This window comes from Diorhabda carinulata, chromosome 2 (assembly GCF_026250575.1).
Source record: "Diorhabda carinulata isolate Delta chromosome 2, icDioCari1.1, whole genome shotgun sequence".
NCBI lineage: Eukaryota > Metazoa > Arthropoda > Insecta > Coleoptera > Chrysomelidae > Diorhabda > Diorhabda carinulata.
This window is the reverse complement of record NC_079461.1, coordinates 5,519,601-5,547,304: the sequence shown is the minus strand read 5'-3', so window position 1 is coordinate 5,547,304 and position 27,704 is coordinate 5,519,601. Positions and strand designations below refer to the sequence as shown.

The 27,704-nt window shown below is 31.8% G+C and overlaps 3 protein-coding genes across 3 annotated transcripts; all 3 read left to right on the top strand.

Annotated features, from left to right (window-relative positions):
• The first annotated feature begins 281 nt into the window (after positions 1-281).
• On the top strand, positions 282-6,719 carry LOC130903623 (uncharacterized). The gene is made up of 5 exons (XM_057815838.1): positions 282-441; positions 506-588; positions 3,121-3,210; positions 3,532-4,569; positions 6,541-6,719. Exons 2-5 carry the CDS (start codon positions 583-585, stop codon positions 6,700-6,702), a joined length of 1,296 nt encoding a protein of 431 aa, XP_057671821.1. The 5' UTR covers positions 282-441; positions 506-582; the 3' UTR covers positions 6,703-6,719.
• A 75-nt stretch (positions 6,720-6,794) lies between these two features.
• Positions 6,795-11,217, top strand: LOC130903682 (uncharacterized). The gene is made up of 3 exons (XM_057815910.1): positions 6,795-6,828; positions 7,538-7,905; positions 8,678-11,217. The coding sequence occupies exons 1-3, from the start codon at positions 6,795-6,797 to the stop codon at positions 11,027-11,029; spliced, it is 2,754 nt and encodes a 917-aa protein (XP_057671893.1). The 3' UTR covers positions 11,030-11,217.
• A 4,681-nt stretch (positions 11,218-15,898) lies between these two features.
• On the top strand, positions 15,899-26,961 carry LOC130903540 (bis(5'-adenosyl)-triphosphatase enpp4-like). The gene is made up of 7 exons (XM_057815692.1): positions 15,899-16,364; positions 16,751-16,891; positions 17,011-17,163; positions 17,220-17,391; positions 18,338-18,547; positions 18,666-18,923; positions 19,157-26,961. The coding sequence occupies exons 1-7, from the start codon at positions 16,020-16,022 to the stop codon at positions 19,330-19,332; spliced, it is 1,455 nt and encodes a 484-aa protein (XP_057671675.1). The 5' UTR covers positions 15,899-16,019; the 3' UTR covers positions 19,333-26,961.
• The last annotated feature ends 743 nt before the right edge of the window (positions 26,962-27,704 follow it).

Here is a 27,704-nt window from a genome sequence, read left to right as displayed (position 1 = left end):
CAATTGCTAAAAAAGTATAGAAATGCCTAAACTCTCCACTGAACAATTTTTTCAACATAATAACAAGAAGAAGAATCAAGCTGTATATATTTTTATTCTTCTTTTTTATTAATAGAATGATCTTAGCATCTTTAGCTGAACAATCCATTAATTACGTGAAGGGTTATAATAATGATTTTTAAACATAGAAAACTTTTATTTTTATAAGAAAACAATTAATTTCCATAATAATCTAGTTTGAAATAATAGGAAACATAGAACATATTTACTGAATTCAATTGAAAAGTATGCAGATGTCAAAAAAATGACGTTCCATTAACATCGATCATTTAAATGTATCGAAAACTTCAAATAAATTCTTATTATTCATAATATTTCGAATGTAGGTAACCAAAATTCGTCGTGAAATTTTCAAACATCTTCACATTTACTCCATCAAAGGTAAGTAAAAACTTATTACATAACCGTTCTTTATACTTATATGTCATGGTTTTAAATATTTCAGCTGATTCTTGGATTTTTTTGAACAGGAAAACAAATATTGTAAAAGATAGCTCTATACGCAATAAATCAGTACAGCAAATGCAGGTTTGATACTAGTAGTCTGTTTCATCACTTTTTGCTTTTCTCCTCGGTCCTTTCGTCCTACACTTCTTTTCTAATATTATAGTTGCCAAACCTTGAAACAAATAGATACTGAGTAGCACAAGCAGTTTGCACATAAACATCATTACGAATTATATTCTTGAGGTTGAATATCTATACACTTGATGTCAATAAGTTTATCACATGACTGGATTGACGTTTTCCAAATATCTGCCATTTTGCCGTACTTGTCGAATTAATGCTGGGATTTATATGCATAGAAAATACTGGAAATGCTCGAATTTTTCACAAAGATGCTTTTTTTATTTCTCTAGATAATATACCTATTCACAAATATTCACCTGTTATTATTAGGTACTATTGTATTGTTTCATTATGGTGTATTCCCATGGAGCGTGATTCTTGAAACTGAGTCACTCTATAAAGTTTACTGACAATGAATCCATACGTTTTTTGGAGTTATATTCTATGAAAAATGTTTGGGAGGTATTCAAATTGCGATTATTCGCAGAAGATTTTTATAATCATCTTGAGAACTGCTTTTTAATTTTGTATTTATCCAATTTGATACTCCTTAGAAGCGTTCCGTTTTCTATTCATTGTATCCCACTAATTTTTTTGCTAATATAATACAAAAAAAGAGCTCATAACGGCACAACTTTCAACAACTAGTTTAACCCTGAAAAATGATGAACCCGCGAACGGAAAATCGAGTGAAGTGTTCATTGGTTCACACTCATATCACGATCTAAAATAATTTATGATTATTAGCGTTGATCATTCTCGTGAATCAAATCCCGTGGGAACGCTCGGTGGATATTTTAATGCTAACGATAATTCAGCTTGAAAATTTATGTCTGCTGAAAATTCTAAATTCAATAACTTTTGACGCATAAGTCAAAGTCCTGAATAAAAGCCTGCCTTTTTAGCTAACACTTCGTTTAATTTTTTGACTTTGAAATTTCTGTATTTATTGTAGTTTGAATTACTTTGTAATTATCGATAATAACACTTAAATTTCGCTTCAATTTATATTTAATCTAAGCCGCTTCAATGCACGCACCCCACCGGGTCATTATTAGCTTTGAAGACAAGAACACATCTGAAAGTGCTTCCTTGTATTTATGAACACTTGAAGAAGCTTTAATAAATACTTTTATCGTGTTGTTTATAAAATCAATAGTCATCAAACACAATTTTCTTTAACGGTATATTATTTCGTAAAAATATGACCAAATTTTACGGAGTAAATCTACTAACAGTTACATTGTTTGTTTCATCCAACTCTTTTCCGACAAATAAGAAAAGTTTCGTTCAAAAAATTTCAGTCAACAACTATTTCAATGGAATGATTCTTCAAATTCCAAAAATTGTTTGTACAAAGCAGATTTTAACAAATTTAGACATTAGTTGAAGCTGAAGCCAAAAATAACTTTTCTGTTAGGTTCCTTTAGGAAAGAAAGAGCTAGAGGTTAATGTCTAGACAAGCATTTTGTCGAATTGCCATTTTCAATTTAAGATCTTCAAGGTTACTTCGATTCATTAGACAATACTTTTTACTTCAGTTGAAGAACGCCTTTTTCTTGCCGAGTCCATGTTCGGATTTATGAGTGTCACAGGGTACGACGGTGATGAGAACTGAGCTTAGAGAAGTTCTCTCTTCTCATGTAGAGTCCCAAATGTTATGAGGAGGGATTATATACAGTGATAAGACTTATCCGTAATCCACAGATGTTGGTAGTAAATATTCACTTTGAAAACGTTATTAGAATTGATAGTAAACTCATGAGAGTCCATTTAAACTTGTGCAAAATATGACTGGTGACTTTAACTTGTTACGCTCATCTAAGATATCATCTCCATGCTAGAGACATTACGCAATGTCGCTGGTATATGGAGGAGGAAGAATCTATAGGACATGTCATGGTTGAGTGCGCAGCATTCACATGTATGAGACTTAAGCACAATCCTCATGTTTGTACATTGACATTAAAAAGTCCGAGGTATCTCATTTTCTTCTCCAAGAAAACCGGCCTCCAATATTTTATAGTGTGGCACAATGGGCTTATCAGAAAGTCTATGAAGCAAAAATAAAGAAACAGCTGTAAAGAGTGAGTGTCAATTTTATTACTGATATTTGACCCATTGTGCTTCTGCTTATTGCTACCATCAAAAAAACAAGTGTTTAAATCTTCAAATCTTGTATTAGAGCCGTCTGTTAAGGCTTTCGCCACTACTTTTTTATCTGCCGCTTGATAAATTATTTTCTTAATGTTTAAATACTATTTTTTGTTAATGTACGTCTTGATTTCCTTTAATTAACTTTTTTCCTGAATACAAGTATACAAGCCATAATCATAATCTCTGTCCTTCATAATCACATGTTCAACCGTATACCACATACAAACTTTTTATGTATCCAGTTCTTATTTTGATGTTGTGAATGGATGGAAATTAATGGCCTTTGTTGTATGTTAGATATCGATAAAATTTTTTAAATTTGTATACTTTTAGAACGATAAAAAATGTACCTGTTGTACCTGTGAAGTTCGAAGTACCGCCATGTTATCAGTAAAAACCACAACTAGTTATAATACAGCTACGGTAAGTCAGAAATTTTTTGTCTAACCTGTAAGATGTTAATCAATGTAAACTGTCGCTACAGTGCCTTCTCTCTTATCGTACGTTGTTGATCATATTGATTATATCATCTTATTGACTGCCAAGACGAACAGCTATACAAACTAATTTTTTAAGTTAAACAATCATGACATATAATGCACATTTTTGTTTATGTAACTTTTTTAAGATCACTACTGTATGTCATGAAGTAAAAAAACCCTTCATGCTGAATGTAGACTCACGGCTTTATGAACAGAAATATACTGGTCTAAAGTAGTATTAAAGTTTTTTTCACAATTTTAGGGCGATGATTGCTCCTGTAGCTCATACTCATGTAGTGAAATTAGTTCAGAAAAAACAGCAGAATCAGTAATAAATTGTAATTGTTCCAAATGCGTTTGTTCAGTTTGTCCGGCAAAACCGGCGAAGCGATTCATTCAAACTACATCGCAGGTGGGAGATACAGCCACCAACAAATTGACAAATTCGATATGCAATTGTGAAAGGTGCTTCTGTGCTGTTTGCCCCTCTAGAAAAAGCGATAGTATGGCAAAATCTTCCCAAACTAATAAACCAACAGCGGATCAAGGAACTGGCGAAGGAAACAAATGTGATTGTTCGGTTTCAAAAATTCAATCAACAGTCAAAGTTTCCACACAACAAATAAGAAATAAAGAGGAAACACAAACAAATATTTGTAATTGTAATGAATGTCCCAATATGTCATCTATACTTCTAAAAGCGCCAATTACCTGTAAATGTATCGAATGTAAATGCGATCCTTGTATCGACCCCAAAGTAAACGAAGAAATAGAAATTGCTAATATAACCGACTCCAGTGATGATTGTCAATGTCCGGATCTCTCGCAACCTGTTGTCGCTTTCAAACCGCCAACGGAATGTTTTTGTATAAAATGTGATTGTGATCCTTGTATAGATACAAAAGTTAGAACAAATACAGAAGAGGGGGATTGTCAATGTCCCGATCTAACGAATCCCATAGGAGATTTTTTCAAAAGTCCTACAACTTGCTTTTGTTCTCCATGCAAATGTAACCCCTGCAGTGATCCAAACAAAACAAAAGACGGAGGATCGAGTGCTTATAACAATAAATGTACATGTGACACAAAAGGTCAAAGTTGCGAATGTAAATTTTGTTCCGATCCTACTAAATTAAAAGAGGATGTACTTAGAAAACCACCAGCGTGTATCTGCAATAAATGTACTTGCAATTCATGTGCCGATGAAAATAAAAAAGACCAAATAGAAGAGCAGAAAAAAAACGGACCTGTATGCGATAATGATAATTGTGACTGTAGCCCGTGTATAGATCCCAATAAGGTGAGTGTCATTTAACGTACTTGCAGCTTTCAAGCTTATCGGTTTTCCCTGATAATATTCCTCTTTAGTGATGATCAAAACAAGATCAAGATCTAAACCCGTTTTGGTCTCCGTGTTGCAGTCTTATGGTCTTGGTATTCAGTAGCTATTCTTGCTTCAAGATTCTTGATAACCTGTACATGAAAAACCGGTCCTAACTGCTAGATAAGCCATGATTTTCAGAGCAGCAACTAATTTTTTGCGCTTTATCTACTGTTAGTTATCGTGGATGTAGATGAGGGACTTTGATTTTTTTAGATTCATATTCTAAGTCTTGAGCCCTTGGTACTAAACACTAACCCCTCAATTCCTCATTGTGTCTCTATTAGTTTTACTTCATTTTCAACATTCAAACGCTAAAGTGTATGAATTTTGTCTCAAGATCATATCCATAAACCCGACTTTTATCTGCAATAAAAATTTTGGTAATTAAATCCAGGTATGCATGCAAACCATCTTTCGGTTACCTACAATGGGCATTAAATGCTATTTTTTTCTTCATCAACCTTAAAACAAACTTAGCTATCACCCTTTTTATCTAGTGTATGGACACGTAAGATATTTTAAGTTCTTCACTAAAGTCTTGCCTAGTCAACCGCCTATATTTCCATCTTGTTTCGTAAGACGTAGGATAACCGCCAAATGGAGTTTCCAATATAAAATAGCTTCGATAGCTCAATGGTTCGTGAACGCGGGTATACAGGGTGTTTCAAATTAAGTGTGCACTATTTCTAATTTTTTTAATATTCTAGATACGAAGTCGGTTAAATTAGTAGTGATGGTGAAAACAGAAAAATAATTAAATAGTTGCTTAATTCGGTTTTCGAGTAAATCGGAAAAATAGAATATTTTTTTATAGAACACCCTGTATATTGTTGGCTCAAACTTTTCCAAATTATTCACAGAATATAAAAGTTCTCATTTAGTCTAAATCCAAAAATAACCATCTTATTTATTAAAAGTTAATGATGTTTCAGAACTTCCTAGAATAATCGCTGTAGGGTCAGGAAAAATTGTAACAAATGTTCACCTTATATAGACAGGAAGGGGGGGCTGGACCAGTGATTGTCCGCGATTATCTGATTTCTGCCTTTTGGATTACTGAAAGAGTATAGAAAGTATTCCTGGAAAAATCCTTGGGTTTCCATTGATATTTTCCTGGATAAATGATATTTTCTTTGCAAACAAGTGAGTCCCACCAATATTTTCTGATCCCTGCCAGGTTCTTAGAAAGATAATTTATTCTCGAGTTTTCGAAATTTTTGGCATGAGGGTTGCAAGAAAATGCAAGGTCAATAATTGATTTTCCAAAACCTGCGAACCGAATCAATGAAAACATATTTGCTTCGAAATGATCAGAAAAATGTTAACAGGATGTATTACAGTGTGTAACTGTTATTGGACCTCGGAAAATGTTCATGATTTTCTAAGATAAAGAAGCAGGAATCATAAAATTATTTATTTCAACCCTTAGAACCCTTACAATCCATCTACCAAAAAAATTTTTTCAATAAAATCGATGATGAACTATCGTTCTTTAAATAAGGTAAGGATCAGAAAGCCGCGGCAGGATTTACTTTCTATTCGAAAATATTATTTTCTTAGTAAAGTATCAAAGGGACCTCAAGGAAATTCGGTCCAATCCCTCCTAGTCTAATAGTTTTTCACCTTTGTCATCATTAGCAACTAGACCAATTGCACCAAGATTTCATTTTTTTTAGTACTTTTTGAATAAATTGTGTTTTCTCAATAAAATGATACACTTTATTTTCTTTCTTCGTAAATACAGTCCCCTAGCAATTTTCTATTTATACAGGAATTCTAATTCTAATATCGTCGTAAAATCGTAAATTTTTTTCTATTTCTTCGTATCCCGAATTTTTCGCATCAATTTCAGGAACGCCCCATATATTTATTCGAAAATATTTACAGGTCAAACAAAATATAGGGTTTGAAGTGAAACAAAGAATTTCATGTGACTGTTTGAAGTGTATTTGTAATTTTTGTTCAATATCGGATAAAGGGAAAGGAGATCAAGTTGATCCTAATGCACAACTCACCGTACAAGGTAATTGTAATTATTTTATAAATTAATTTAGTGATTACTATTTTTCTTTATTTTTTATACAAATAGGGTATTTGAAAAATTTAAATGTACCTCTAACTTGACATTAAAAATTATAACAATGAGTTTTTTTTATATTGGCGGTACAGTAGATAGTAAGCTTGAAAACAGTCAACTATAAAATTTATAAGTGATGTATAGGGGCCTCAGTGTAAGAGGATGATCTCAGACGTACCTGGCCTGATCTAGAGATGGCGGTAGTTGCTTTGAAAATACCACTGTATTAGAAAGTACACAACCTATACAGCATATGTGTGAAGTTTGATGACGCCACGTTGTATAGTATTTGTTTGGCAGCCATCAGTAGTGAACTGGGTGAGACTCCTTCTTCGTTATCAATGGTAAAATATTTTCGGAGTTCGGAGTTTCGGTAGCGGAGTTTAAACGAAGCCGTACGACCTGGGAAGACTAGCACCAAATGAGGTGAGGACTCCAGAGAAATTTTAAAGAAAGTCCATAAAGCAGTTTTGGATGATCGTCGACTGAAAGTGCGCGAGCTTCCAGACATAGTAGGCATTTTAAAAAATGCGGTACATCGCATATTAACTAAAAATATTGGAGATGAGAAAGCTGTTCGCAAGACGGATGTCGCGTTTGCTCACATCCAGCGTCGTGAAGATGTTTCCATCGAATGTTTGGCAATGTTTCACAGAAACACAACTATTATGTTGTTATAATCAGAAAAAATGTTTGTTTTGGGAATTTTTCAGACTTTTAGCGATGAATAAAAAACAAATAACCCATTTAGCTGTTGCTTAAATCGATCTATTTAATTCTATTATTCATACATTCGATTATTTCAAGGTAAAAACGGAGCATGCCGTTGTATTATTTGTGCCTGTGAAGATTCCAAAAAAGCTGCAAATACGTGCAACTGTCCCGTTTGTAAATGCGACCCTTGTAACGATCCAAATATAAATAAACTAAAAGAAGAACAAAGTAAACAACCAACGATATGCGAGGGTCCGGTATGTATCTGCGAATCTTGCAAAGATCCTAATGTCAAACAACCTACTGAAAAACAATCTAAAGTTGTAAGAAACGACGATGCGTGCTTATGCGATCCTTGCGTATGTAATAGTAAAAAAACTACGTTGATACAAAGCTGTGACTGTCCCGTTTGTACCTGTAAACCTTGCGCTGATCCAAATGTGAAGGAATCCATAAAAACTGTGAGTAAATTATTTACTAATGAGTATATAAGAAGCTTTTCAAAAAGAAGAATTTTATTAATAGGTTATTCGCTTATTTTCTAGACATCTGCATCCAAATATCTTGCCAAATCAGCTTTTAGAAAAATAGTTTGATCTTACATCGCCTGGCAGTTAGTTTCTTTATGTTTTTGCGATTTTCACAATGAGAAGCAAATAACACTGAACTCTCAATCAATATTTAAAAAATTCGTATTTCTTGGTTAAGTTTGTAACGTCATTTTGTGTCCCCTAATTGTTTTTGTTCACATTTTATTTTTCAAGAATAGTTATTTGTCCTTTTTTTAACCCACGTTATTAATCTCTGAAGGAATGACTCCATATTATTACATCATATTTATAAGATTCACATGTCGATTTCGGCTTTATAAACATTGAGTTTTTTACATTCAGCCTTTTTAAAATGATTCCAAACTGTTTGATGGTTGACAACCAGTACTTTAACGATGTCTTGACATCTTATGTGCCGATTTGTCTCAATCAGTTCCAATATTTCATCAGCTTTTTAGTGAGAGTCCAGCCGGAGCACACATTTTTCTGCATGTTTATGATGGTTTATAACCTTAAATACCGCTTGCGAACCTGCATCAAGTCAATTCAATCAGACAATCATTCTAGGAATACCACCACCAACACCATCTACAGTAATAATCAGAAAATGCTTTTTAGATGACCTATTATAGTATGAAATTTGTATATTTGAATTACCTATTAATATGTTTTATATTTACAGGATAATAATAACAAAGATGATCGCAATTTGATTTGCACTAGTCCGCAATGTACTTGTACAAATTGCGAAAGGAAGAAAAACATTAACGAATCCAATCAAAAACAGAATTCTCCTGCAACTGTGCTTCCTAAATGTCACTGTGCTTCCTGTAACTGTGACCGTTGTTTATATAATGAACAAAAAAAAGATGCAACTGGAGAACAATCCACTAAGGATGTAAAATCGGAGATTTGTATTTGTACTACTTGTGATTGCCCCGATGATAAGAAATACGCAGATGAAAAATGCATTTGCGGAGCATGTGCTTGTTCAAAATGTCCTTTTGGTGGAGAAAAGAAACCATCGGCCGCAACTTGTTACTGTAATCCTTGCGCTTGCGTCGACTGTCTTACCAAAACACTGAAAGAAGCTCAACAATCAGACACAAACAGAAACAAAGTTATCTGTGATTGTAAACCTTGCGAATGCGTCGATTGCATATTCGCGACGAAGAACTGCCAGTGCAAAAAAGCGAATGCTCCTGTTTTGGAATTCAAATGTTCTTCTCTCAAAGTTCCGATGGGACCAAATAAAGTTGAGGCTACTGCTAAAACTGATATCAGTAAATTTACGAACCCTCCCCGGACAGTACAGTCAACTAAAAACAATTGTATGTGTTTTGACTGTCATCGTATCATAACAAATCAAAATTTCCAGAAATTTGAAATACCGACTCTATTGCAATCTCCACCTAAAGCTGCACACAAACATTTTGAACTGGAAAGCTTATTCAAATCAATACCAGAAAATTTCACATCGCAGAAAAACAAGAATAAACATAATAAGAAAGTGCCTCTACATTCTGAATTTATGTTCCCCGATGATGAAACGATGGAACCAACAAAATTAGTTGGGTGTACGCCAGAAGAAATAAAAAACTTTTTGAACAAGAGTTACGAGAAATATTATAATGATATGAATACGGGAGACTACTCGAATTTAGACAAATATAAAGATATTGTCAATGTAATAAGAAATTCTTTGAAAAAAATTAAAAATGCCAGAGAACAAGTTAAAGATAATAAACCATTTGTTAAAGCAGACTTCATAGAAACAATGTCGGAAGTAGGAATCGCTTTTGATTATTTGAAAAAAAGTTGTAAACCAAATGATAAAATAATCAAAGCAATAGCAAAGGAAATCAAGCGATACACAAGCAGCACAACATTCATTAATCTATTGGGCAAACCGGAAAAAGAGAATAAAAACAATTTCATTCCAGGTACTCGATCTCTAGCGCATTCTCATAACCATCCCATGAGGGTATCAGTACCAACAATACCAGTCTTACAACCGACAATGGTTTCCACTCGACCATCGTCAGCTGTACCCGGTCAACACAGACTAGAACGTATATGCGGTTGCCCGGTATGTACTGAATCCAACGATGATTTCATGTACCATTCTGGAGATACAAGATTGAAATCCGGAAGAAACAAATTAGTGAAAACTAGAAACTACGAGTCGTATTCTAATCCAGTAGGCAATAATTTGTTTCGTGTACAAAGTCCACAATTCAGCCCAAGAGAATCGGAATGCGTTTTCCATTCTGTTCCACAATCAGATCATTCTTTTAATCACACGTCGAATTTTCATCAAACGCGAATGGGAGATTCTGATAAACGTGATATAAATGATAAACGCGGTAATTTAGAAATGTTAAACCCAATATTGGTAAAGCAAGCTTCTAGTATCGGGCCGAATACGTTGTCGGATTTAAAAGTAGCAATTACAACATTGGAAGCTAAATGTAGGGCAAAAGATAAAATAATCGAAGAAACGGCACAGAAATTACGACAACACTTAAGTAGTTCGGTATTGATTAATCTTATGAATCGTATCGAAGGAATTCCTCGTTACATCGAAGTTGACGCCGATACCAGCGTCGCTGCGAAAAAGTCTTCAAAAAACGCGCAAACTCAAATCGATCATTTATTTAAAGATAAAAAAGGCGTTCCGTGTAAATGCGGAAGAATTCATAAGGATAACAAACATGTTTGTTTAAATGGATTCAGGATAATCAATATCAAAAGAATAACCTCAGATAGTCTTGTAATCGAGTGGAAATCTCCAAGAAGTAAAGCTGTATGTGGCTATGAAATTGAAATCAACGGGAAGTATAAATCTAGGATAATGAGCGGCTGGAGAACGTGCGCTATGATACATTCCGTTGAAATGACCGCGCCATTACATGTATCCATATATGCTATAACTTCTTGCGGAAGATGTCAGCCTCCAGCTAAAGCAATTTACGAAATTAAGCGCAAAGAAAAAGACGTAGGTGGTAAATTCAAAAACAAAGTTAATAAATAACTTTATATTGAAAACAATTTGAAATTATTGCACGAATATAATATGTATTGAAGACTAATTTTATTATTACTAACTACTTAGAATAATTTTTTATTGTCTTCCATAATTAAATCTTAATTCAACGTCCGGTGCTGTATAGAATATCCCATTGTTAAAATTATCTGAATAAACTCATTGTAATAACGAAATATTTGAATTATTTATTAGTAAAGAAAAATTAAGTTAATAGAAACTAGCTTTTACCCGCGGCTGCGCTCGCATCGAATCCATTAAATAAGTATCAGAAATCATTATAATAGAAAAGAACGAACTCTGTAGCTATATTAGAACCTGAGATATAGATCTTTGAATGTAGAAAAATTGCCAAAAACCTACAAAAATCCATAACTCCACATTGAATGTCCGCGCCTAGCTCCTCCCCAACTCAACCGATTTAAGTGTCCAAAAACTCAAAAGAAAGAAGGTGTTTCAGCGAGTATTCTTAAACCAAAAAGAAGTCTCTATATTGAAGAGAACCTGAGATATTGAGGATAGAACGTGTGTATGTGAAAAACTCCCATAAGTAATGTACAGGGGGAAATCGCATTTGAGTATAACTTGAGAATGGTGAAAATTGGATGAAATCCGATGGTTGATGGCTGATCTGTGCATCAATACCTTTCATTGAAAAAAAAATTGAGCAAATCGGTTGGGTAGAACGCCTGAATGGATTCAGAATGGAAATCATCAATTTTTTTAATATATAAGATGTATCCATATGAAAAAAAATCAGAAGAAATAGCAATTATGCCTGTTTTTGTAAGCTGTCAACGATAGTACCTTTTTCTGTTAGTTTTATCCATATTGGCGAAAATCACGTGTCACTAGATGGCGCTGAATTTGGCTTCTAAAGTGGAGAGCAGCAATTCTTTAAGGGTGTTTAATGTTATTTAGTTTTTTTTGTGTTTTTAGTGATTTTAGTAGGATTTTCTTTATTTTTGTAATTTCCGTTATTTCCTAAACGTGTATGTGTAGTTGGAACAAGAAGCTGTGTTTAAGAATTGATCTAAACATGACGAAAGTTGAAGTCAACCTTTGTAACATCATGGAATACGTGGTCTGGCTATTACGAAAAAGGGTTTTATTATAAAAATTAGTCTACATTCGAATGCTCCCCTTCAATATACATCCCTTCCCTCGCCACGCCCCTCCATACGTTTTTTCCATCGATCGAAGCTGTGCTGGAAGTCTTCTTTGGTGGCTGCTTTAAGAGCTCTGCCGTTTTTTGCTTTACCGCTTCCATCGACTCAAATTGAGTCCTTTTCAAAGCAGATCTTTCTAACCTTTCAAGGAAATCTGAACAGACCTGTTGACACAAGAGCTTTTGGTCGCACAGACTTTTTTCATGTGTAATTCCTCTTGTAAAATGTTTCTAACCGTTTCTTTATCGACGTTTACAGCCTCGGTAAGCATGCGAATGCTCATTCGACGATCTGCATGCACAATTTGGTTGATTTTGGTCTCTATTTCCGGAGTTGAAACAATCACAGGGCGACCTGGGCGCTGGTCTTCTTCAGTGCTCTCTTTGCACTCACTAAAGTCAGATAGTGAAGGAAACGTGTTTCGGAACGTGCATAGACAAGATATCTACTAGATACCGATCGGACTACTTGTTTTTTTACCCCACCCGTCTAGGGCGTCCTCTAGGCGCGCAGTCTCGTTATTTAATAGTCAGACCTCGTATATTAGAAACTTATGCAGACCACTAAAAAAAGATAAAGCGATTTTTGAAGCAGGACATATAGTAATATTGTGGCCTAGAAGGAACAAAGTCGAAAACCATGAAAAGTTTGTGTCTACAGACGTCAGGTCTAACTTCCCAGCCTCATTAGATAACAATTGATCTGAATGATGTAGGTAAAGATTTGGAATGCATTTATTTATGTAAGAAAGAGAGAAAGAGACTTGAATATCTACACGAAACTACCAAAAAAAGTACACAAGAATTTTATTTGTCACTAGAACACTCCTATTTAGACTAAAATTCCATTGTTTATAAAACAACAACATTAGGTCGTATTCTGACTTTATTGTTCATCTCTATTATTGTTCATCTCTATTGAAGTTTGAAAGAAAATTAACAGATGTCGCCCACTTCTTAGTTTTCGCGAAATTTCATTATATTTAACATCACTATGAATCACAAACCACCTATTTCTATGGAAGTTAGAGGTAAGGGGAACCATCTCGGTGTATCGAAAAGTGTCTGTTGACAAGAATCAAATTAAGGTGGCGCTATAGTAGCAAGCTGGACGCATTTCAATAAGAGCGCCACAAACTATTAGTGTAGGATAGTAAATTAAATTGGCAACTATTTCAAAGAAACTATTAATATAAAAATTCGAAAATTGTACATAAAATATATAACTACTGAATTCATATTATTTCCACTTGCTACAAATCTCCCATACAAAACGATTCTCCTTTACCCTCCATAGCTATTTGATAGGCGTTTCACACAGATGGCGAAAGGTTGAAACATTTTTGTAGTTAAAGTTCAGAGCCCCAGATGGATCTGCCAGCATAACTATATAACAAGCTGGTGAATTTGACACATTGTCCAGTTTCTCTTGATGATTCATAATCGTTGTATTGTGCTCATGTTTTTATATCCAATTTTATCACGTATAGATTTAGTTGTTGTTAATTTTGAAAACTACTTTCGATAGATGTTGTAACATATTAATGTAATGCATTTATTCCCAAATCCTCATAAGGACTTACGTTTTAATAGATGGCTGCGAACTATAAACAATACTAAATCAACTACCATGATTTGTTACAAAGTACAAGTGATTAAATTAATCAAAATTAGGTTTAATTTCTAAATATGTTACATCTTAATTGGTTATGTTTGTATGTAATATTTTATTTAAAAATCTATATTTTCTAAAAGTTTTATTTTCACTTTATTAATAAATAACACGTTTTGTTTAGATTATTATTATAATTGAAGGATTATCATATTTCTTCATAAACCTGATTTGTCTACATTTCACTTGAGTAAGGAGAAAAGTGCTCTTACAATAACTTTAATATTTTTCTTCTAATAAGAGGGAAACTAATGTCCAAATTTATTATTTTTTTCATAATAGTTTTCAAAACTTCATCTTTTGTGATGCTATATTTTGATAATGAGCCATTTTGAGAAATATTAGAAGCAAAAGCAAACAAGTTATTTAGTTATATCAGTTGTAAGGTAGCAGTATGAACTATCTCCAATAATTTAAATCGCGCGCCATTAATAACATTCAAATTTGCTAGTATTTTATTAAGGATGTCACAATAGTAGTTCAAGTTCAGACCCCCATTCGATGTCAATTTGATCAGAGCAAATAACATTGTCGTGATTCATATAAATATAGGTGATCTGTAGCTATGAATACAAACCATCTCGTTTATGGACGATTCACACAGCATAAATAGATAGCAAATTAACTAATTTGATACAATACTTATACTTATGCATGTACCGTTTCTTTTGATTATGGAGGGTAGAGGTAAGGAGAACTATCTCTGTGCTACAGAAAGTGTCCATCAAAATCTTTACGTTTACGCTTTAGGGAGGCGCTTCTATCGCATGAGTATAAATTTTAAATAAAACGACGATTCTAAATCTAGTCATTTAAAATTTTTTAACACTGCATATCCAAATAAGACGGACGGAAGACTGAGCTGAACGATCATATGATATCTCGTCCGACAGGAGTGCCATTCTGGTAAAATTTTTAATTATAATTTACCGTCTACAAGCTAAGGTATCATATGAGATGGTACTCCTTACATCTACTCTCCATACTTTTGATAATTTAGTATATTTGTATTATGCTCGTATTCTTTTTCTGATTATACTTTGCCTCATTAGCATAAGGGGAAATTTTAAAGGAAGTGTCAAATATTTACGCCCTGTACAAATTTTTGTACAAACCAAGTTGTTGAAATTTGATAAAACATTTCTTAATTTTGGTATACTTCAATTTATCTACAATTCAATACATCCATTACCTTAGTTTACAATAGCGCCATTAGGGAAGGTTTTTGAGCTATTATTTACCGTATGCAGCTGGACACTTTTCTCGTATTTAGGAGATTCGTTTCCTTCTCTATACCCTCCATATTCTTGTGAATTATTGCTTCTAAGTTTCTAGATACCTCTTAATAAATGTTTTGCCTCACATCTATTAATCCGTTAATGTAATGTATTTTGTTCCCATATCCTGATAAGTCTTAGAAAATTTTAATAGGCTATGAATAATGGTCTTAGAAAGTTTTAATAGGTTATGAATAATACTAAATAAATAAAATATATATTTCTTGAATTTTTATTTTCGCAATATTAATAAAAAGTAAAAGTTTTTTATATACGTTCCATTTGAGTACGAAATAGGTGCTCTTAAAATAACTTCAATATTTTATCCTGTTAACATTACAACTATTTTTTATTCATAATAATTCTCAAATAATAAATCTCAAAAGTATGCATCTTTGGGGAATGCTAAGAACAAAAACATCTTTGAAATTTATTAATACTGCTAATAATAATAATACTAATAATCTAGCGCTATCAATTACTTTCAAATAATTTAAATTACGCGCCGTTATTAGAATTCAAATTTTCCAATATTTTATGAAAAAAGTCAGTTCAGGTTCAGATCCACAATCAATGTCAATTTGGTTAGAATCAATAAAATTATCTTGAAATTATCTTAAAAAAATAGACAAGAAATTAACTACGAATTTTTTCCAATTTGAAATATCTACTTTGTTGAATAAAGTTATATTGAAAATAAACATATGTCATCTGTGAGTTGTCAGCACTGGATATTTTTTATCAGCTGTAAATGTATTGACAACTACTGTAATCATGTCAACACCATCGCATTAAAATTAAAAAATAGACAAGAAGTGAACTTTCCATAGTAACTAAAAGGAAATTATAACATTTTTGGAAATGATATTGAAAATTATAGTATTTTACTCATTAATAAGTTGTGTGGTATCAGTGTCTCGTCATCCAATATTAATAATCGTATCTTATGATGCGTTTAGATACAATTTCTTTGATACAAAATTGGTTCCTAATATGGATAGGCTTAAAAAAGTCGGGACTTATTCGGACTATTTAATAAATGTTTTTCCTACGAAAACTTTTCCAAACCATCATTCTATTGCAACTGGTTTATACACGGAATCTCATGGAATTGTAGGTAATACCTACCTTGACTTAAATACACGAACTGTTCAGAAAATTGGACCCGAGATGTATAGTTATAATAAAGACGTTGTGCCAATATGGGCAAGTATTCTCTTTTCATAGTTTGAAGATATAAATATGTTAGGATCATATATTAAAATATTGCTTATAAGAATATGGGTTACATTAACATTTATTTTTGTTCCATTTTAAGAATTCAAACCTTATTTATCAATTGTAAGTCTAAATTTGAGTTGACACCTCCTTAAAAGATAAATCTGGGTTTATTCTTCTCTCAAACATCAAATTCATCTATTCAAAATGACAGTATAATAACTATTAACCTGAAAGGTAATTATTGCTTAGATATTTTAATAATTCCCACATTACATACTTCAATTCTAAATAATTCCAATAATTGAAACTGTGGAGTTATAAGGAGATGCTTGTTTTTATATGAGTTGAAAAATATTTCTTTACTTATTTAGACATGGAATGAAGACCAAGGGAATGGTAGGTATTCTGCTTCAATGATGTGGCCTGGAGCAATTTTTCCATATCAAGGAAAAAATATTACTTATAGAGAAAAGTTCAATCCAAAACTTGATTGGTTTCAAAGAGTTGACAAGGTAAATTGAATAAAAATAGTATAGGTATTTTATAATACCATTAATGTGGTCCTAAGATTGAGCTATTGATGGTAATTATCTAAATAAAACTTGTTTGTATAAATAATTATTCCTTCAAGGTAATATCATGGTTGTTAGATCCTTTAAAGCCAGCAAATTTGGTTATGTTATACATAGAAGAACCAGATACTCATGGTCATGTATATGGTCCTAATTCACCACAAGTTAAAGATTTATTAGTTAAATTGGATAATATTACTGCTTATTTAGAGGTGAGAAGATGCAAAATTTCCTTAGCTTATTATTAATAATTAGGATGTACTTCTAGGAACAATTGATCAAATATAAATTAGCAGAAAAAACAAATGTAATTCACTTAAGTGATCATGGTTTAATCGGTGTGACACCTCCTTATTTCATTAACACTACTCAGTATTTGAAGAATGGAACATATGATGTGGCTGGAGCAAGTCCCTGTCTTCAGATTTATCCTAAAGATGGTATATATTATTATAATTAACAGTTTTCATTTCTTTTTATTTGATTTACCATTACTGAGCAATGATAACCTAGCAATATATTTATCTACAATATTGCTTATATATCTTCGATAAAGACACAATACCACATGAGTCACATTTTTAAGAAAATCGAGATTTCCTCCCACGAATAATAAATTTAATAGCTCGACTTGTTTATTATAAACATTTATTATTATAATTAATAGAAAATATAAACAAAATTGCAATAGAAATATAAGTTACTGAATTGAAGGCGAGTTCAAGACTGCCTTTTATATTATTGCTCTTGAGAACATCAGCAATCTTGTTGGAGTTTCTGAGAAGGGTGGGTCAGGAAAATCGACTGTGGCATGGGTGCCAAAAGCATTTTCTTATGGGCACCTATGTTGAGTTGTGACATAATTCATGTTATTCAACATAATATTTGATGAAATCACAAAAAAGGTATGGCAAATGTTATAGAATGATGCCATGATATATGTCAGAAATGAAGATTATTAAATGAACACCAATATAAAATGACTTTATTGACTGATAAAACTATATGCATGACAACATTAGTATATGCCCAATAGACACAAATTAGAACTATAAGGTCAAATGATACTACAAAGAATGATAATTACCTTGGCATTAAGATAACTAGTTATGGAGACTTAGAAGACGAGTTAAGAGGACAAGTAGCTAGAGCAAATAACTTCGCGGGAGAAGTTATTATTAGTAAGAAAGGATCTGAGGAAAGAAAGACCAAGAAAAAAGTTTGCATTTTGATATTGAAACCCTGCCTGTAACATTTAATTTGGTTCTTGTTGATATAAATAAAGTTTGTAGACAATGAGGGTAGGTGAAATTATTAAAAAATCAAATTTGTTTAAAAAAATATCTGTTATTCCAAATACATCTGCTTACCTTAAGTATTATTTAGGATATGAACAAGAAATTTATGAAGCATTAAAAGCAGGTTCATTGATAAATGGACATTTCAAAGTTTACCAAAAGAAGAATTATCCAAAACAATGGCATTATAAGAAGTGTTCCAGAGCACCACCTGTTCTCATTATGGCAGATGTGGGGTATGCCTTGGATGATTTGATAGTTGCAGCACCAAAGTATGCTAAAGCATATAACTTTACATGTGAGTGATTCCTCAATGTTTTAAGTTGATACCGCTAATAAATAGTGAATGTTCAATTTCATGACATGCAAAAACAAATAGCACAATGTTATATTCTCATATATTCCACGTTTTTCAGTAACTAATAGTTCAGAGTTTGGTGTCCATGGTTACAGTTACAATGTTAGTGATATGCATCCTTATTTCATGGCTCGTGGACCAAAAATCAAAAGTCAACACAAAGTGGCTCCGTTCCACACTGTAGATCTTTTTAATCTTTTTACTGAAATATTAGAATTGCCTCAATTACCCAATAACGGTTCTATGGGTAACATTATTGATATTTTAAGTGACAAGCCGGGAAGGTATAGCATCGGATCAATTCTTATGGTTACTGGTAAGTTATTTAAAACAGCAATATCTAATTTAAATATTTAAAATTGTGATTTATTCTTATTTCATTTTGTAACATATACCAAATTGATAATAAAAGTTTTCAACCTGTATAATTTAATCTCTCATATTTTATGTATTTTTTATTATATATCAAGACATTAAAGTTTCCTCCTGTTGAATATATTTGTCTCCTTTGAAACTATATTCAAAAAATGTGTGCCGTGTTTGTTTCAGTGGGAGGAGTGTTGGTCGCCTTACTTTTCATTAGCGTAGCTGCTGCTATAGCACTTCTAATTATCAAACGTCAACAAACCATCACAACAGCTGCAGCTCTCAACAAACGTTTTCCTCAAACTTTCCACCCCAACATCATAGAAGCACAACATCTTCTAGAACCGGAGGATGCTTAACTTTAAGGAATTTTTTATTCTGAATGAGGATAATATCTTGTCATCACATCACTTATTTGTGAAAAGTATCCTACTTGGATGTCTTGTTTGTTAAAAAAATAAGATAAATCTTAGATCCTTTTGAATAGAAATAACATTTCAAACATATCGGTTTCTATGTCCAGCATATCAAAATTGGATTGGAGTTTATAATTCTATTACATTTCTTGTTATACATGTTAAAGTTAAGACCCGTTTTCAGTTAATTTTAGTTTTGATTAGGTAAAACTAGTTCTCACAAAGTAGGCAAGTCCAAAGAGTATAATAGGTAAAGAAGAGGACCCAGGACACTCCAGATTTTATGGGATGGAACTTCGAGTGTTCATGTTGGCATTCAACAAGGAATTAATTAAATAGGATTCAAGGTTGAGGAAAAGGTTAATTCTCAATCTTATATAACAGTTTAGTAAATTATACTTTGTCAAGAGCCTGGCTCACATCCCAGAAAGCAGTAGAGCAGTACTTTCTATCTTCTAGACATTGCATTATTTTGTTAGTGACCCATTGTACCTGTTCAATAGTGGCAATGCTCCTCTTGAAAACCAAATTGATTTCCTGAGATGATTGTTTATAGTTAAGTTTTTAATAGCTTTTCTAGTATTTTGGATAAGATAAGGTATAAGCTAATAGACCAATAAAAAGTTACATATTCGGTTGATTTACCAGGTTTGGGGATTAAGATGATCTGGACCACTTTCCATTGGTTTGGAAAATGTCCCAACCTCAAAATTGCAGTATAAATACCTGTTATCAACTTTAAAGCACACTGGGGCAGTTCGAGGAGGACTTTAGTATTCATCAAGTCATACCGTGGTGATTTCTTCATATTGAGATCTTTGATTTCTCTCAGATATTTTTGTTAGTAGTAGTTCTAATTGATACGATTGATTGTTTTAATTCTTCTTCATGACTATATTGAAGTATTTGGTTGTAAGAACTTTTCCAGGTGGTTATCAAGAACATTCGCTTTTGTCGTCTCTTATCCAATGGCTTTCTAAAGAGCGAATGGGGTGGTTTATTGATTGCGGGCGGTCGACCTTTTCCACTGCTTTCCAAAGCGAATATTCTGTGGTTTCGGTTTTAAAACAATAAATTTTTTAACTGGAAAAACTGTTTTCCATTAGTAGAATTCCCCAATTGAAGTTAGTTTCAACTGAAAATTCTATTAAATGGAAAAAAACTAGTAAATTATAGTATTTCTTAGTGAAAAATGAGGAAAAACTAGTTTTTAATAGTGAAAACAAGTTTCAACGAAAGGTGTTTGTGAAAACTAATTTTCTCTTGTCAAAAATAGAATAAACTGAAAGCGGATTTTAACTGTTACATATATAATTCAATACCTGACAAGAACTACAGCCTGATAGTTTGAAGTGTAATTATTTCTCCTATTTGAAATTCTTTTATTTTTCAAGTAGTTATTTCTTTAGATTTAGGGTCGTGTTTACTAGAATATTTTGGTTGGAACAAATCTAACCATCGCAGGGCAGACGAATGATTTTTTTTAGTTATTGCTCAATATATTAATTGCAAGGTTAATGAGCTGAAATCACTGTATAAAAGTAAAAAAATAGACTTAAATATACTAAATACCATAATATGGAATAAAATGATTGTGCCGGTTGTAAATATGACATGGGCAACCAGATTTGTTTAATGTTTTGAAATTTGGGTAGATTTTATACCTAATTTAAAATTTTTTTAACCTAAAAAATCAAAAACTATATGAAAGTTCAAAAGGTATATAGCTACATTTTTTTTATTCATCAAATTTATCTATAATCTGTTTCTAAGTTGAACAATAAGTAAATATTAGGTGGATACAGAAAAATGACTTGTAGGATAGAACCCTGTGGTTTTCCCCCCTAATTGTATAGTTTATGCAACTACCTATCATCGGTATCACAATAAGTTGAAAAAATAGGTATATTAAAATTATTGAAGTTAAAATATAACAGTTGAGATAGAGGGCATTACGTAATTAACTTTCTTAGTCAATTTAAAATTAAATGATGAAGACTGAAATTAGTCGAAACGTCAAAATTTTTATCTGTCTTGAAGAAATTATTAAAAAAACAAACAAACATATATTAAGGGTTTAATAAATAAGAGATTAAAGAAATTTTAAATTAAATATGCTAAATTATAATAGAATATTTACGAACTAAAACTACTCCATATAAAATATATTAAAATCTGCTAGCAATATCATTTGAGATTACGTTAGATAATAGGTTCTAACACTAGGTTCTCGGCCAATCGATTGGGGTGGAACTGAAGTCTCTCATTATACTTTTCACTTTCACTTAATTGTTTCTCTTACCAAAAACACCTCTAGATCCATAGCAATGATGTTAATGGGCATATGCCATAGAGCATTTGTTAACATTTTCAGAACTTTAACTTAAATCTCTCGAGATAATATTTATGTTTTATATGACGCTGAACCCCACAGTTGGATTCCATATGTTCAAATAGGTTCAAGTAATATCTTATATACCAGTAACTTATTCTCGATAGTTATAATTTTCCAATTATCCAATATAGTTTAATTCCAAGTCAAATGTTGGAAAACATCTTCATCGAAAAATAGCTCGAACACAACTCTACAGGAGACATATTAAGACAGAGGTTGAAAGTCGCAAACAGTTCAACAGTAATTTTATTCGACAGTAGTTGAAGCTCCATCTATTTAAGAAAACCCCGTTCGTTCGCTCTTGCGATCATCTTTTATATTGTTTACTCATGATCTTTTTGTTGACTAACAGATTGAAGCTTGTGAAAAGGTTATCAAAGAAAAAGTTGTATGGAAAATGTTTCTCCATTGCTATTTCTACATTCAAACAAATGGGGCTGTACATGGACCACATTTTAAAACCAAACCGTATCGGTTTTCCACGGATGCATTGCTTACTTGGATGAAGGTCAAAATATTTGATCATTGATTCATCATAGTTTAGGTTTTGCTCGGAGACAAATTTTTTAAGAAACATTTGATTCAGCTATTCAAAAGTGGCCGTAATCCAAATAACTACGTTTTTCGGGGAGAATGTTATACCTTCTAAAAACAAGAATTCCAATAAAGCATTTTAGTTTATCAACTGTGATGTTTGGATCAGCATAGTTTTTAAAAAATGTCTCTGTATGCAAATGTTGGCAAACATCTTCATTGAAAAATAGGTCGAACAACTCTATAGGTGACATTTTATAATATTGGTTGTAGTTAACATACAATGTGAGTTTATTTTGGAACAGTTATGAACTGTTTAATGTTTAGAAGAAATTGAATTTTCAAATGTATGACAATTTAAAAAAAAATTATCAACTAGGTAATAACACGTCCTAAGCTTCTGAAGAATAAAAGATAATTAAATAGATGAAAAAAATAATCTAAATTTTATACGTCTACATATTTATTTTTAATATTGATAATTGATCTCTAGTAAGTGATAGAATGACATTATACTTAAATTGTGTTTGTTGTGATCTGACATTTTCGTCCAGAATATTTAGAATTTAAGAATGATATGTCAAGAATAATATATTTAAAAAGATTTCCGAAATTCGTCCATTTTTAAATATATATGGTGTAGGTAGATCGCTTTGAGCTAGGAAAAACTCTAAATTGCAAATTTTTAGGTGAAACTTTTATTTTTAATCGTAAGTTTTAGAAGTAATCGTGTAAGTAGTAGAACTGTGGTGGCTTCAAATATATACCACGTAATTTTAAACATTTGATGAATATAAAAAAATTACAATGCAGGAAAATTCACTACAGAATACAATCACAATTTATCAAGTAGCATATTTATAACAAATCTTATTTTTATATGAACTAATTTAGAATTTTACTTGAAGAAAACCTAGAAAAATATTTTCTTTCGACATACCGAGACAAATGCGGGACCTTAACCCTTTGAGTACTGAATTATTTGACTGAAAGACTTTTATGCATATATAACCGATTTAATTGGTTGGTATATGAATTAATAAGTAAGAGTTATAAAATGTAAATGAACATATAAATGAAACAACATAGAAATATTTATAAAGAACAAGAACTAACTTAACACTTAACTTGGCAAGGGTTTAATTTATTAATTGAAAAATTTTTTTCTTAAAATTGTTCTTTAAGGTCTAAATAAGATAATTTCATAATTTGAAGAATTTGGGTTAATTTTTGGATGAGATATACAATATGTTTCTTGTAGGATACATTGCCAAATAAACTGGTTTAAGGTTGATGGTACAAGTAATGAAACTCACGTAAATTTAAGTAATAAAACCTTTTATTCATACATAAATATTACAATTAAACCCAAAACATTTTTTCCTTAAGCTAATTAAAATTAATAATAAAAAATTAAATACATTGGTTTTATGATTTGAGGTTGATGTCTCCGGTGACGAGTTGCTCCAGACGGATGTGAGGTGGTAGCTAGATTATCAGTGAGTGATGCTGGCTCATTCTGCTGTTCAATTGTGCTTACAGATGGACAAAGATCCCTCATTAGGAGATCTGTACAATTCATCTACCGGTACGTTTGTCAGCAATTGACCCATCCATCATTGATTCATCTTTTGACACCTTTGGAGCTTGTGAAGCATGCTCTGCATTAAAACGTTCTTCAACGTTACATCTAACAATTTGCTCGCTGCCTAAAGTAATACATCTTCATCCTCCAAATTTTCTTCTTCATCTTCGGGGTCCACCTTTGGCTTAGGAAGTAATGAAGCTGCTCTTGAAGTAAAATTTTTGCTTGAAATAAAAAAAAACATCAAAATGAGGTTGAGAAGACAAAAATGCTAACAAATTCCTAAATAAAACGAAAACCAAAATAATTAAACTAAATAAATTTTAAATTGAGGTAAAATGAATTTGAAATTTTTTTAATTATACTCGATTGTTTGACATTAATATGATTTTTACAAAATTATTACACGTGAATTTACTATAGTTATTGAAATAATGATTTTTTTCTCCTAAAAATCATCAACCGAATTGGCAATGTATCCTACAGGATTCGGAGGGTAAAACGTAATTTTCTAGATCAATATCAATTGAATTGAACTAGTTTATGTTCAAAACAGATGTTTACATGTCATGTGAATCATAATTTTAAAAAGCTGTAAAGCTCAAAACAGATGTTTACATGTCAATACAAGTGAATCATAATTTTAAAAAGCTGAATTCTGAATAAATAATAGTAAATTGACTTAAAACTTACCCAACAGGAGGCCGACGCCATTTCTTTGGATGTTGCTGATTTCACTGTTCCAATTTGCAAATTAAACATACAAGTCCTAAAGAGACGATGCAGTAGATAATGAAACTAAAATAAACGCGGTAAATTTAAACAAAAAATCATGTATCCTGCAAAATTGTGGGTTAAAGTATAATGATTTTGTACCGTGTGGCATTTTTCAAAACATGCCATCTTGTAGGGCCTTACCTACGAGTAATGAAGGTAACAAAAATAATTAAAAAGTATGTAAAAATAGCGAATTTACCATTTTGGTTTGGTTTGCTCAGGTTTTTGATACTGTTTTGACTCCGTCTATGTTCAGTACATGTTATGGCGATGAAATTTAAATTCGTCTGAATGTCGCTCCGTCTGTTTTCAGCCTAATTATTGTCGAATCTATTATTCAGATAATGAACTAAATTTCTGATCTTAATCCTATCATTTTTATATAACTTTTCGTTGTTTGTAAAGTGAAGGAATCTTGTGATATCAAAAACTTATCCTGTAGCATTGTGACTGCAAAAATTGGAGTATTTATAATAGTTCTTTTCGACCAATATTTACTTTTAACGTTAGAATATACAATGTAATATATTTTTTCATTTCATTCACAATTACTGAAAACCACTTGAGGCTTCGTTTATTTGACCCTTCTTATTCGTTTCTTCTACTATCATCATCATCATCAGTAAGAATTTGGTCCAGCACTTTCAATGGTGTACGATTTTCACCTTATCTGCACAGGTACAAAACATTAATTCCAACTATTTCTTGAAATTGTTTTCTTTTTCTCGTTTCAAATCCATTGTTCTTGCAATTGTTCGATAGAAGATTCACTATCGCTCGACAAAAGCCCCGTGCACTTTCCAATTCATTGTCGTTTTCATTATTTTCATTCTCCCAACTCACTGTTATCATATAACTTTTATTTCTACTTCACTGGAACAATCATTTTCGTTGTCATAAAATGAATTTTTTAATTCAGACATCTTAATTCAGAAAAAAAAACGGGAATAAAATAATTATAATTGGAATTAATCTTAATTGTAACTGAAAGGCGATTGTTTGCGATCAACGCCAAATGACAAGGGCACCGCAAAAATCAACGCCTGCTTCTCAAATTCAAATGATCAGTCAGACTCGTCCACTGTAACTTCGCCTAAGTAAACTCAAAGGGTTAAAGTTCATGCATCTACTACTCGAAGACCATTCAGTCCAACCATATTAAAACTCGTTTTATTTTACAATTTTATTCAGAATCATCCACTTATGTTTTCTTTTCTGCTTTGGAGCTATATTAAAATAAATACGTGGTGGTTGGTCTATTTAAGACAATTCCCTCTGACAATAACAAATGTCTAGTTAATCCAAATATTATTCTTCGATATATCTCATGTTGAATCAATCTAGTCATTAGTAGATTATCTCAAATTTACATTAGATAATTGGACGTACATAATAAAATACGTTTTAAATATTAACAAAATGAACAATTTTAATATTTGCACTAATTTTCAAATCAGAAAATTCAGTTATAATGTATACAAATAGGGAGTTTTTCAAAGGGTATATATTACTTTTTGCTTAAACTGTAGAAGCCTGTAGGTTTTTTCTAAGGGTTGTGAATTTTTTCCATAATTTTGTGAACATACTCTGTAAAGCTCACACATTGTTGCCATTTATGGGGCAGGATTTATTAATTTATGTGGTAAAAATATGTAAATTGTTTTATTTTTTAAAATACTTTGAGGTTTTTTTTCTTATTAAACTCATTAAACAAAAAGGAATTGAGTTGATTACTACAAATATTTTTCAAAATTTCCTGAATGCATCAGACATTTAAAAACTGAACCAAAAGAAATAGTAACAAGTGGAGCTTAAGCATTCTCTTTTTATTTTTAATAAAAAGCTTTCCACTGTTTGCATCACCGGTAAGAAACCTTCCCCAATCAGCAATACACTTTGGTGATAAGATTTTAACTTGACGGTTAATGTTCAATGACAACATGTTTCATTTTTTGCATCTCAGTAAATTTATGTTCTGAACAACAAAAAACTATTGATAAATTTCAACAAAATAACAGATTAACTTTACTGAGGAGTCTATTTTCCAAATTCCATTGGTTAGAGGTACATTTCTACTTTTTCCATTCTAATGAATCCTGCTCTGACTAAAAGTGATATAATAAACAAATTCTAGTGATTTTTTAATGCCAAATTGTTGAGATATGAATACCTCTAATGAAAAAAATATGAATTTGTACAGTGGCAATCGCACAATTTGGGTGATATTAGTTTAGATCAAAAATGTTTGTTGGATTATCAAATATAAATATTTGAAAACATATTTGGTGTTTTATTACTAAAAAGTGTGCATTCGTCATATTAGAATGATAAATCTACTTCAAATAAATATCCAGAACTTCTTGGAGCGTTCTGGATATTTAATTTTGGTTTTGTTTTGATTGTAGGTCCTAATTTTCTCTTATAATATTATCCTTAAGACAGTAAATTTCCTAATAACATCCGACATGTTGTCAATCTTTACTAACACAATTTTAAGGACTAATTTTTTAGTTGCTTTCCACTGGTCATACTCATACTAATATTATATATATATATACTTACTTTACTTAATCCTGATGCCTTTATAATTTTTCGTATGTAAAGCTTGTTGAAGTTGGGCCATTACGAGGTTTCCCTTTTCCACAGCTGTATCCATTATTTTCTATACTGTATTTTCTCTTGCCATCTTAATTTCTTCCATCCAGATCCTCCCCGATCTTGCTGTCTTTTTTTGTAAGTTCATTCTTCATATATCTTATGTATTAAATGTTCTTCTTCCATTTTCATAACATGACCGTCTTTTTTGGTTAAACTTTCATTATCAATTAAAACCATAACAGTTCTATAAGCTAGAAACTTGGCTCAAGAGCATGGGGGCGCCTCTTAACGTGGTAAGATTATTGTTATATCAGCTGGACAGTTCCTTTTCAGTCTTCTATCAGCTAGGGGTCCTAAAAGGGGATGTAGTAAGGGATGATTCTAGACTTTTATGATGTTTTATGCTGTGATCTGTAATTATGTCCA

What these genes read in the sequence shown, in the direction of transcription:
- LOC130903540 (XM_057815692.1), top strand. Translation starts at nt 16,020, where the DNA reads ATGATATTGAAAATTATAGTATTTTACTCATTAATAAGTTGTGTGGTA. An exon ending in AAGACGTTGTGCCAATATGG is followed by an intron (nt 16,365 to 16,750) that starts GCAAGTATTCTC and finishes TTACTTATTTAG; the next exon opens with ACATGGAATGAAGACCAAGG. An exon ending in GGTTTCAAAGAGTTGACAAG is followed by an intron (nt 16,892 to 17,010) that starts GTAAATTGAATA and finishes TATTCCTTCAAG; the next exon opens with GTAATATCATGGTTGTTAGA.
- LOC130903623 (XM_057815838.1), top strand. An exon ending in CTAGTTATAATACAGCTACG is followed by an intron (nt 3,211 to 3,531) that starts GTAAGTCAGAAA and finishes TCACAATTTTAG; the next exon opens with GGCGATGATTGCTCCTGTAG. An exon ending in CGTGTATAGATCCCAATAAG is followed by an intron (nt 4,570 to 6,540) that starts GTGAGTGTCATT and finishes AAATATTTACAG; the next exon opens with GTCAAACAAAATATAGGGTT.
- LOC130903682 (XM_057815910.1), top strand. Translation starts at nt 6,795, where the DNA reads ATGAGTTTTTTTTATATTGGCGGTACAGTAGATA. An exon ending in TATTGGCGGTACAGTAGATA is followed by an intron (nt 6,829 to 7,537) that starts GTAAGCTTGAAA and finishes GATTATTTCAAG; the next exon opens with GTAAAAACGGAGCATGCCGT. An exon ending in TGAAGGAATCCATAAAAACT is followed by an intron (nt 7,906 to 8,677) that starts GTGAGTAAATTA and finishes TTATATTTACAG; the next exon opens with GATAATAATAACAAAGATGA.